The following is a 12,585-nucleotide window of genomic DNA, read 5'->3' on the forward strand; positions in this document are numbered from 1 at the left end:
ACAGATCTGGGACATAGGAGGGCAGCCCCGGTTCCGGAGCATGTGGGAGCGGTATTGCAGAGGCGTCAATGCAATTGTGTAAGTTGTTGCCTCTTTTGTTGTTGTTTCCTTTTGCTCCCTTTTCTTCAAAGAATTTGTTTTGTAATGTCTGTTCACCAGCAGTCTTCAGTATTGTAAGTCTTGAGAAATGTAAAATCTATAACTGTAGTTTATTGAGACTATAGTGATAGCATATTGAGATCACTTTGCTTTCTTCTTAAGTTACATGATAGATGCTGCAGATCGAGAAAAGATAGAAGCCTCTCGAAATGAACTGCACAATCTTCTAGATAAGCCACAGTTACAAGGAATCCCAGTAAGTTTGGAGACTCTGTTTTTTATATTTGCAGTTACATATTTAACATTGGGATTGAGTCAATCTTGATATCCCTACAGATGGGTTTTAGGATCCCAAATTTCCACAAATATAGAAGCCTTAAGATTTTTGCTTCCCTTTACCCTTTCTTTTCTTTCCTTCCTTTCTCTCTCTTCTCTTCTCTTTTTTTTTTCTTTTCTTATCCTTGTTTGAGATTAAGCCTTATGATGTGGCCCTGGTGGCCTAGAACATGTGATTTTGTTGCCTCAGCCTCCCAAGTGTTGGAATAATGGTAGTTTGTCACCATACTGGCTTCTCAGGTCCTTTGTGGAAAATGGCATAGTATTTACATGTAAACTGCATACCTTCTTTCATGTTCTTTGAGTTACATTTGGATTACTAATAATATGTAACGTAGCAGAAGTGCTCTGTAATAGTTGCTGACTGTGCTGTTTAGGGAACCTCAGCAAAGGGAAGTCTGTACGTTCAGTGGAATTGTAGTACTCTCCCCTCCCCCAATATTTTTTGGCTTAGTTTTTTGTTTTTTTGAGACAGATTTCATTGTATCTCAGGGAGGCCTGCATCTTGCTACATAGCCCAGCCTGTGAGTCTAGATAATTATGTTTGCAATTAGTAAAATGTGTTTGTTTGTAAAGGTTAAGAGGAATGGCTCCAACATTGTAAAATTGAATATATCTTTCAGATCTTTCTCTACTGCTTATGGCATTTCCTCACTGAAGCAATTATTTGAAGTATTTTTGTTAAGAATTGTTTGTCTCACCTGGTGAGGTTGCTTATGTCTGTAATCCTTGTACTTGGGAAACTGGCAGGATTGCTATGAGTTCTAGGCCAGCCTGGAAAAGTTCTGTGTTGATGTAAAGATCTCTGTGTGGGAGAATAATCACTTTTCTGGAGTGTGTTCTCAAAGACTAGGGTCACCTTTGCTCATTGTCTGCTGGATCCTGGATATTATACTGTCCATAGATGCCTTAACCTGATAGACACCAAACTGTGTAGTGAGAGCAGTGCTTGGTTCTGGGAATACTACATGCCAAGGGGGAAATAGATTGAGAGATTGAGTGGGCGTTTAATGGTGCAGTCTGGTGATCAATCAGTATGAAGACAAGCACAGAAGTGTCCAAGAATTGCAGACATTTATATAGGTAGAGCTGCAGGAGGAAGGTGAATCATGGAGATCTGAAGGGTGAGTAGAATGTGAAGGATGTGTCTTGTTGGTGGGTAGGGAAGAGTTCCAGGCACAGGCCCTTGGTGGAAAGAAGCAGTTTCCAGAACAAAGAGCCATGGGGATGTCTTAAGTTGAGTGACATGTGATCTGCATGTGACACACTTAAAGATTGCATGGGTTTAAACATATCACTGATACTGTTGTAGAATGAGCTGAAGTGGTGAAGAGGGGACTGATGATGTGAATGGTTTTAGGAAGCTTTCTTTGGAGTTCTGTGATAGGGTAGTGCTCAGGTCAGTCAACATGCAGGGAAGGGTTTTAGAGATGAAGGCAGCTGTGAGCCAAGTTATCTCATGGGAAGAGCTCTGTGTAATAGCAATTCTTAGGGTTTTCTTTTCCTATGAAACTTCTATCAATTTTGAACATTTCAGTGTGTGTGTGTGTGTGTGTGTGTGTGTGTGTGTGTGTGTGTGTGTGTGTCTGTCTGTCTGTCTGTCTGTCTGTCTGTCTGTCTGTGTGTCTGGGTTTATAGAAAAGGTCTCACTTCATATACCAGGCTGGCTTTGCAGTGAAATATCTGTCTGCTTCCAGAATATTGGAATAAAAGTCAGTGGCTACTAGAACTGGTCCTCATAAAATGTATTTTGTTCATATTTTCAATTCACTCCTCTTCCTAACTCCTCCCAAGTCCACCCTCACTCAGCTTTGGTCCCTTTAAAAATAGATTTTTTTGATGACCCACTGAATCCAGTTTATGCTGCTGTATTCTCATGTATGTGGGACTATCCATTGGAGCATGGTCAGTTTACCAGAGTCCACACCTTTAAAGCAAACTGACATTCCTCTAGAGGCCATTATCTATACTAGAGCCTCAGTTAGGGGTGGGGGTATTTGAGCTTCTTTCCCCCTTTTTGCTAGAATGTTGACGAGCTTGGTATTCAGGGTGTCTTTGACTCTAGGTTATGTGCCCATGTTGTTGTTGAAAGAAAAGCTGGAATCTCCGTGTCTGCATTTGATTGACACATAAACCCTTAGCTGTGAAGATTGTTTCTTTTCAAAGATAACTTCTTGGATCTAAATATGTAGAGAGACTGGCTCAGAATCACAGAGATCTGCCAACCTCTGCCTCACCTGACAACAGTGAAAGTTATGACTTTCTTTTTTTTTTTTTCTTTCTTTTTTTTTCTTTCTTTTTTTTTCTTTCTTTTTTTTTCTTTTTTTTTTTTTTAATTAACTTGAGTATTTCTTATTTACATTTCGAGTGTTATTCCCTTTCCCGGTTTCCGGGCAAACATCCCCCTCCCCACTCCCCTTCCTTATGGGTGTTCCCCTCCCCACCCTCCCCGCATTGCCGCCCTCCCCCCATTGCCGCCCTCCCCCCAACAATCTAGTTCACTGGGGCTTCAGTTTTAGCAGGACCCAGGGCTTCCCCTTCCACTGGTGCTCTTACTAGGATATTCATTGCTACCTATGAGGTCAGAGTCCAGGGTCAGTCCATGTATAGTCTTTAGGTAGTGGCTTAGTCCCTGAAAGCTCTGGTTGCTTGGCATTGTTGTACATATGGGGTCTCGAGCCAACTTCGAGCTCTTCCAGTTCTTTCTCTGATTCCTTCAACGGGGGTCCTATTCTCAGTTCAGTGGTTTGCTGCTGGCATTCGCCTCTGTATTTGCTGTATTCTGGCTGTGTCTCTCAGGAGAGATCTACATCCGGTTCCTGTCAGCCTGCCCTTCTTTGCTTCATCCATCTTGTCTAATTGGATGGCTGTATATGTATGGGCCACATGTGGGGCAGGTTCTAAATGGCTGTACCTTCTGTGTCTGTTTTAATCTTTGCCTCTCTATTCCCTGCCAAGGGTATTCTTGTTCCCCTTTTAAAGAAGGAGTGAAGCATTCACATTTTGATCATCCGTCTTGAGTTTCATTTGTTCTAGGCATCTAGGGTAATTCAAGCATTTGGGCTAATAGCCACTTATCAATGAGTGCATACCATGTGTGTTTTTCTGTGATTGGGTTACCTCACTCAGGATGATATTTTCCAGTTCCAACCATTTGCCTACGAATTTCATAAAGTCATTGTTTTTGATAGCTGAGTAATATTCCATTGTGTAGATGTACCACATTTTCTGTATCCATTCCTCTGTTGAAGGGCATCTGGGTTCTTTCCAGCTTCTGGCTATTATAAATAAGGCTGCTGTGAACATAGTGGAGCACGTGTCTTTTTTATATGTTGGGGCATCTTTTGGGTATATGCCCAAGAGAGGTATAGCTGGATCCTCAGGCAGTTCAATGTCCAATTTTCTGAGGAACCTCCAGACTGATTTCCAGAATGGTTACACTAGTCTGCAATCCCACCAACAATGGAGTAGACATCTCGGAATGTACATCACAGCCTTAGAGTTTTTGTTTAATGCTGTAGATTAAATCATTGGATTTCATGCATGTGTGCTATGGCTTGGGTTTAGAGGTCAGATGATCCCACAACTTATGGGAATCCTTTCACCCCTTCTGTTATGTGAATTGAACTCAGGTCATCAGCCTTTCCCCACTAACCCATCTCTCAGCTCCAAGAGTATCAGACATTGAATATTTTAAATAAAAGTTGGCCACAGACTGAATTGAGGCTTGGCTACTAATCACTCAAACGTGCTTTTATTTATTTAATACTTCTCATGTGCACTTTAAGATTAAGGCATATGTAACATGAAAGCAGTTTTGGTGTATTAAGATACTATAATATGTTTCTGTGACCTTTTTATACATGAGACTTACTCATAATCTTTTCTTTTTAAAGGTACTAGTACTTGGAAACAAGAGAGATCTTCCAAATGCCTTGGATGAGAAACAGCTAATTGAAAAAATGTAGGTCCTAAGAAGAGCAATGTTGAGAGGCGTGTTTGTGTATTATAGACTGCCCTCTGTTTTGTAAGCATAAAAATGTTACTCAGAAATGATCGTGCCATGTTCTTAGTTTGATGAACTAGGCAACAAGAAAGTAGATCTTTAAAACTTAATTAGTGGAAAGTATTCTTTTGTATAGTAGTGACCATGAATGAGCCTGAGTAGAGTGTGATGAACCTGACAGTGGCCATCAGTGCTGACCAGTTGTGTTTCTTATAGGAACCTGTCTGCTATTCAAGATAGAGAAATTTGCTGCTATTCAATTTCTTGCAAAGAAAAGGATAATATAGGTAAGGAATGGTGGTTTTGGAAAAAATGAGTGCTATGGAGAAGGACCCTGCTTTTCCCTGTATGTATGGGAATGAGGATATTGTTAGATGGTGGGATTTTTTTTCTTTTAAATGTATGCTTATATTTTTAACTGTTACCTTAATTATTACCCTAGGAGACATAGCAATGTATGGTGACATTTTCTTTTGTTTCTCATAACTGGAAAGGATAGAGACCTCTAAGCATCTCTCAATCCCTATAGCAAAGAATTAGCACAGAATGTCAGTGGAAGGAAGGCTGCTCCTCACTTCACGTTTTAGGGCTCTGTACTTTTCTTTAAACCCAACTACTTTAAATATTTTCTAATATTTACTAAATTAGAAATGGAAAACTTTGGGAGGAAACATAATCTTTTATTACTGTCAAGAATCAGCCAGATAATTTTCTAAAGGAACAAGAACAACAACAACAAAATGGTCAGCCAGGCAGGGTGGTGGATACCTGTAGTCCTAGCTCTTGAGATGCTGAGGCAGGAAGATTACTGTGAGTTTGAGGCCTGACAGGGATACATGGTGAGTGCTAGGCCAGCTACAGCTTGGTAGCAGAGCCCTGTCTCAGAGAGAGGAGTAGGGACAGGCGGATGAGAGAAAGGAAGTCTTGGGTTCATTTATTAAGGGTTTGGCCATGGTGGTAAGAGTTGAGTAGTGTTTGAGGCTGATCATGGCTCACTAGGGTGAAGTAATAGTTTGTAATTTCAGTGCTTCATGTGTTCAGTGTCACTGAGACTCCTAAAGCTAGATTAGTTTCAAACTGGGCTTTATAGGAATCAGAATGCCTATATATGTGGAGCAAGAAATAAAATTGATAGCCAAATGGAATATTGAGTTATCAAGATGTTAATTTCCAACATTCTTACATACTTTAGTTCCACAAATATGAATTTAATGAATTGCTCCAAAAGGTATTTACGTGCACATGGTTTTGTGTCTTTACTGTCCCCTCATGTGCCAGGGGTGGTGTCCTGATTTGAGCACTGTGTCCTGGAAACATGAGAGAGAGTGTTTATTCCTATATCCCTGTGACTGTAGAGTATCTTATCTTCCTTCTGTGTTTTGTCTGACATTGAGATCTTACCTGTCTTTGGGATCTTACCTTCTGTCCAGTGGTTCTGAAGGATAGAAATTTTTTCTTTTTAAGTTTCTTAAATATGATAATGTGGTCATTTTACTTCAGGCTTACTTTTCCCTTCGATTTCACACTGGTGTAGTAAAAGATGTAAAGATGTGTTTCAACAATTGTCAAATCATGGTCACTTTTGTAGAGCTCCCAGCACTAATCTATACTTGGAATATGTGGTCTACAATTTCTATAATATGTATTAGCTGGGAATGTGTAAGACTGAATTTAGTTATCTTTCAAACTATATATAGATAGAGTGCTGCATCTAATGGGTTCTCCCATAGCCTCGAGGTAGTTAGTACATTTTAAAGAGCTCAGGACAGTAATTCAGTGTTTGACTTAGCTGCCTTCTCGGTCTGTGGATTTCCCCTGGCTCTCTCTTGGCCCTGTAGCTTTGACTGTGTGTTGGTTCCTTGTTAGTTGCCTCTCTTCTGCAGATCTTTAGGATTAAAATGCCTCTTGTCAGATCCTCTAGAATTTGAGATGTGAGAGCGACTCGGGAAGCAAACCAGTTGTGCCTAGGCATGGTTGGCACATGCTTTTAATCCCAGCACTGGGGAGGCAGAAGCAGGTGTGTTTCTGTGGACCTGAAGCTAGCCAGGGTAAATAGACAATATTTTACTGGGCCAGAGGATTTGAGTCTTCCCAGTCTGCCTCTTCCTCAGCTTCTCTGTATACTGTGCTTGGGTTGCTTCAGGTTTTTATTCCTTCCTGTCCTGTCCAGTTCAGCTTAGGCAGGCTGCTTATTGTAGCCCTCCCAGTTCTACTGTACTTGCTGGCTTGTTAAAATAAGCTAACATAGCTTCCTTATTTCAGATTCTCTAATAATTTCCTGTTGACTTGAATAAAGTCCTAACTTGTTAGCCTCACTTTAGCTTAGTGGTTTTCAAATACATGTGCTTCCCCAGGAGATACTGCTTTTAAATTAATTTTTAGTGCAGACTGATGGGTTTCATTATGACAGTTGCATGCACAAAAATTATACTTTACTCACATTCTTTCTTCCCCTTTGTCCCCTCCCTATTCCTTTCAGTTCACTTTTCTCCAAGTGTCCCTCCCATCTCTATTTTTAGGCCTCGTGTGTGTGTGTGTGTGTGTGTGTGTGTGTGTGTGTGTGTGTGTGTGTGTACGTGTGTACACATGTGCGGGATTACACATGTGTGGGCGGGCAGATGGCATAGTTTTGTTCTTTATGACTGAATAAAACTGAGACATTTTGTAATGTCTAGAAACATTTTGATCGTCACAGTGGTACTGGACATGATAATGGCACAAAATGAGTGGTTAAGGCCGTGGATGCCCTAAAACATCTGTGGGGCACAGGAAAGCTTCACCTCGTTAAATGGGAACATTCAGCCTGAAGGGCCACAATGACAAGGATATGAAGCCCTGGTCTAGCAATGCCCTTCTCCTTGTGCCTTAGCTGTGACTTAGCAGTCCCTCCTCTACAGTGAGTGATGTCTTCTGAGACTTCGTGTTTTTGTTGTTTCCTTTGAAAGCCAATCTCTGAGTGACTTCAAAGCTCAAGTGATTATTTTACTTTCTACTACAAATACAAGTTTCTTGGTCAGAGAGTTTCTTTTTTTTTTTTTTTTTTTTGTTCTTTTTTTCGGAGCTGGGGACCGAGCCCAGGGCCTTGCGCTTCCTAGGTAAGCGCTCTACCACTGAGCTAAATCCCCAACCCCAGAGAGTTTCTTTCATATCTGCCTTCCTGGCAGTTTGTGCTTAGCTCCTGATCTGACGGGTAGTATTATGGTCCATGTCTGGTAGTTTCTCACATTGCCCTGTGGAAGCTCAGACAGTGCACTGCAGATGTAGAAGAGACCTAGCACTGTGAACATCTAATGTATTATCTGTGCGTTGATTTCTTAATGCTGATCTCTTAACTCTCACTTTCCCCATCTTTAGATATCACACTTCAGTGGCTTATTCAACACTCAAAATCCCGGAGAAGCTGAGACATCTTCTGAGTCTTCCAGTCCTTCTTGGCTATAATCCTAGAACTACTGTCGTTCCTCTGAAGTACTTCCCAGAACATGGTCCTTCCTAAACCCAAGAAATTGCCTTTTTCAGAGTTTATTTCTCATGTGCACTGCTGAAGATGTGTATTCCTATCCTTCATAACAAATCAGCTGGAGTTGTCATGATAAAAGTCAGCGCACACTAAAAGGCTTCACACATGTGTCAAGTGTGTTGAGGCCTGTTCTCTTTCTTTCTTTCTATTTTAAAAACACCCACATTTTTGACCATCCTAATTAAGAAAATTGCATATTACCATTCTGGTCTTTCTGGGCCAGATTTTTGTAGTGGTTTTCAGTAAATGTCTACCTATTTCATTACAGAGTCCAGTAGCTTCTACTGGTACTGACTTGATGCAGCATGGAATTCCTAGTGCCACACACAGTATTTAGACAAACTTTAAGCCTGACTTCTGTGGGATACGGGCATACTGTTTATCCCATCTCACACATGCATGTGAAATGTAGACTTAAACTGTAGGAATAATTGGTCTGCCAGTAGTTAACAGAGGCACCAGGTCAGAACAGAACACTGGAGATTTCCTACCTGGTGAGTTTTAAAAACTGCTGTCTGAAACTCCTTTGTCACCAGATAGCACTGGGGAGATGGGGAGGAGTTACAGCATGCTCTTTTGTATCTGTCCAGATCATCAGTTTTTTTCCCCCTTTTAACACACTTTTTTAAAGGGATGGGAATCACAGATTTTCTTTTTCCCAAAGGCTTTCATGAGTTTAGAGCATTCCAGCTAGTGTAATAAACCCTTTAAGAATGTCTAACTTCATATGAACACACGTCTGTTATTTGTCTCCAATCACCCACCCTGTGCTGCTGCATGATACCCTTAACTCCTGACTTTTTATATCTAGTCATGAAGTTGACTTTCAGCACAAAGGATACTTATAAACAAATTCTTATTTTTTTCTTACCAATGTAAGGTTTGGCACTCTTTTCACTGGTGCCACTCGACTTACTGATTGTGACAACTCTAGGCCTGCCTGCTTCATCTAATGTAATCATGTGCAACGTCTGCAGGTTGTTTAATGACCGGCCACACCGAGAACAGAGGAACCAATGCTGTTTATTGTTTGCTTCTATGATACAGAGCTGTACAAAAACTTACAATGAACATATTTTGTAGCTTAGTGATCCACGTACATAAAGGGACATATTAATAATGGTTGACTTAGAAACCGTTACTCATGCCGATGTAGTAGATAAAGCCCATGGCCCACCTGCTTATGTGTTGCTCACACTGTGTGTGATTTGTCTCTTCTGTCAAGCAGCACCCATGTCAACAGTACATATTCATATGTGTTGAGCACTCCAAGTGTAGTCAATAGTACCTGAATACCGCTTTAATTTATAGACTGCCACGGCCTTAAGAACATTCTGTACAGATAACTGCACTGTGTTGCACAGACACTACTTGTTTTCTCCATTCACGTTTTTAATGAGTAGAATCTGGGCTTTAAAGTTCTCTTCTTATTTTCATGGAGGCATGTTGCACTCTTCCTGAATGGGATAGGTGGTTTAAATAAAAGGATATTTAAACTTTGCTCCTGTAGCCGGACATGACTAATGGTCATTGTGAACCATTTCAAAGAATGTGGCAACTTGCTTGTGCCTAGAAGGAGGGATTGGAACCAGAATGTTTAACTAAGCGGGGACTGTGTAGCTTTTTGTTAATTGACCTATAGAAACCTTAATTTGTTTATGTGTCTTTCCATTGCTTTCCAGCATTTCAGGACATCTAAAAGCTACTACCAACATTTTCCTGTGCATAACCTCTGCATGTGAAAACCTAACAGTTACTGAACTTTGTAAATACGTACATTTTTTATTTAGGTGTGGATGCATTTTTTGTCTGTTTACTGCTCCTCTCAGCTTTATTCAATAAACTTGCATTTTGAGGGTTGCATTGACAGTCTTACCTTAAAATGTATATCATGATGAAGGATGCAGAGCTCTGACTGGAGTGGGGGAATAACCACTGTGGAAAGGGCTCCACAGACCGTGTGCTGGGAAGGTCGTCATTTCAGCTGTCAGAGGTGTCGGTGGGATGAACTAGAAATAAACGTTTACAGCGACTCCAAAATTCTGCTATGACCCCCCCCCCCCCCTTGCTCGGAGAGGATTCTATTACTTACACATTGTCGTGAGTGGCACTTGGTGGATGGGTAGGTACTGAGGATTGAGTCTAATCTTCGCTAATGCTAGGCAGGCACTCTGGTGCTACTTCTCTCCCTAAATCTAGGACTTTTCAGTGGTAGGGCCAAGTCAAGAATTTTATCATTCAGCTTATTTAAGAAAATTACAGTGTCAGAAACTGAACCTAGGCTCTTGCATAGTCTAGGAAAGCCCTGTACCACTGAGCTACATCCCAGCTTTAAAAATAAAAATCAAAGCCATAATTAACAAATTTCAATGTCTACTTCAGAATGCAAATATTTTCATCCTCTGGTTTTGGGGTTGAGGAGATGGCTTAATGGATAAAGCACTTGTCTCTTAAACTGAGGTTGGGATCCCCAGCAGTAGGTGGTAGACCTGTATCATGGTTTGTCTGCAATCCCAGAACTGTAGAGCCTGTCAGGGTAGAGAGAGAGGCATCAATGTGGCCAGCTACACTAGCTGAGGTGAGCGAGCTCTGGGGCCATCTGAGATACACTGCCTCAGTAGTTACCCAACATATCCTCTGCGCTCCAAGTGTAGACACCTCTGTACTCCCATACATGGGAATATACATATACAGGCATGCACACCATACACATGAAGAAATAAAAATAGTGATTTTTTCCAAAGCCCTATTTTTATAGAGTAAGGCATTTGTCCCATTTCGTTAATGTTATCATGGATTATAAGCTATGTGGAGTTTTAAAACGAGCCATTGTAGAAGTGGTTTGAGTTTGGCTGTTGTCGTGTGTTCTGTCATTCTGCAACCCTGGGTATTTGGTTTGGCATTTCTATCACAAGAATGTACTATGGAGAAATTGACATTAATAAGGACTGTGAGTCTGGAGGGGCTGGAGAATACAAAGTACACATTTAGCTTAGTTCAGAAACAGAAACTTCATTATTTCCAAGTGCTTTTTTTTCTGTTTTGAGACAAGGTTTTGTTTTGTGTCCCAGGCTGGACTCATACTCAGGATCTTGCACCCTCAGCCTCTTGAGTGGTGGGATGATGGGTATGTGGCTCAAAATAGATTTCTAAACTTTGTCTTTTTGACTATGATAAAGTAAACTGGGTGTTTTGGACCATGGCTGCTTTAGTGTACTTCATTCATTCATTCATTCATTCATTCATTCATTCGGAGCTGGGGACCAAACCCAGGGCCTTGCACTTGCTAGGCAAGTGCTCTGCCACTGAGCTAAATCCCCAACCCCAGTGCACTTTATTTTTGTGTGGGAAAGTGATTTCCTTTTGCATCTGACATTGAAGCATGTTGATTTGGTAATTACAGCCTCTCAGAAGGTCTGGAAGGTAGAAGCCAGTCTGTAACACCCTGCTGGCCAAGGACTCTGGAAATGTAGCACTGTGAGATCACCGTGCTTGTTATTTAAACTATTAACATTTTATTGAAAATGGAATATTCTGCCCCCAACAGTGCACACTTGTGAGTCAGGAGACTGAGGAGAAAAGTTGTCATGCAAATAGTAGCCTTACAGACTTCCTCTAAGTTTGCTCTTTTACAAGTTGGCAGTGCATGGCAGGTGTTTCCTGTTGGTAAATATCCTTCACAGACTTCTGTTTAAAACTGAGCTATTAATAAAAGTGGGTGCCCTTGTCATTGATGCCTCATGTTTCTCAGGGAAAGAGGAACAGGTCAGTGACATTCTAGATAGAATGCAGGAGTAGACTCAATCTAAGCAGTAGGGGAGTCACTGGCAAAAGGGAATGTAGTGAAGAAGCATTAGTTTAACATGCTCATGCCTGATGCCGATGAGGGTCAGATTAGCACTTGGGGGAATGCCCCCTTTTCTTTGTCATTGACTGGTGGTATCCCCCGTGAGTTGCTGAAGTCTTTCCAGTCTATCCAATGAGGATTCCTAACCAAGCTTCTTAGTGATTCCGGCACACTAGAGGTGTGAATAGTAGCTAATGCGTGTGTGCGCACGTGTGTGCGTGTACACACACACACACTCACTCACTCCCCACTTGCTTAGTGACTGTGTTTACTGGGTTTACAGAACCATGCAGACCTCTGGCTTCCCTTTGACATGGGAAGCAGAACGGCAGCCAGTCAGTTATTGTATCTCCCTCCCTTTTGTCATCTGTGACAGTGTCCAGCCTTCAGTTGTTACACAGTATGCTCCACATGATGGGTTATTTTGTTTCTGTGTCTTTTAAACTTTATATCCATTTTTATAATTTATTTAGAGTCCTATTCTTCAAAGAGAAATTCACATTGCTATTGTCTGTTAAACCGTCTGCCTCAGTCCACAGAAAGACTGAACATTAAGGTGATTTCCCTTTGTGACAGTATAAGTAAGAAAGCGGGGGGGGGGGGTATGTGCCCACAGGTAGGGTACACACATAATATCAGTTCTTCATGGGTAGGTGCAGCATTTGGGCTAGCAGGACTGGGGGAAGGGAAGGAAGCTCACTATCTTTTATTTTTAGGGACAGTTGACTCACTACACTGCTCAGGCTAGTCTTAGTCTTTTGGTCTTAAAGCAGTCCT

General features: G+C 41.3%; 1 protein-coding gene across 4 annotated transcripts in view; it reads left to right on the forward strand.

Annotated features, from left to right (window-relative positions):
- The window catches only part of Arl8b (ARF like GTPase 8B), a 43,989-nt gene extending 34,159 nt beyond the window's left edge, over positions 1–9,830 (forward strand). For 3 of the 4 annotated variants that reach the window (XM_087658869.1, XM_087658870.1, XM_087658871.1), the window contains 5 exons: positions 5–78; positions 262–355; positions 4,332–4,399; positions 4,658–4,728; positions 7,796–9,824. In XM_087658869.1, coding sequence (XP_087514995.1) covers positions 5–78; positions 262–355; positions 4,332–4,399; positions 4,658–4,728; positions 7,796–7,845 — 357 coding nt within the window. In that variant the 3' untranslated portion in view covers positions 7,846–9,824. Of the gene's footprint in view, positions 1–4; positions 79–261; positions 356–4,331; positions 4,400–4,657; positions 4,729–7,795 lie in introns of all 4 variants that reach the window. The other variant, NM_001024332.1, reaches the window with a different exon arrangement.
- The last annotated feature ends 2,755 nt before the right edge of the window (positions 9,831–12,585 follow it).

This window comes from Rattus norvegicus, chromosome 4 (genome assembly GCF_021556685.1).
Source record: "Rattus norvegicus strain SHRSP/BbbUtx chromosome 4, alternate assembly SHRSP_T2T, whole genome shotgun sequence".
Taxonomy (NCBI): domain Eukaryota; kingdom Metazoa; phylum Chordata; class Mammalia; order Rodentia; family Muridae; genus Rattus; species Rattus norvegicus.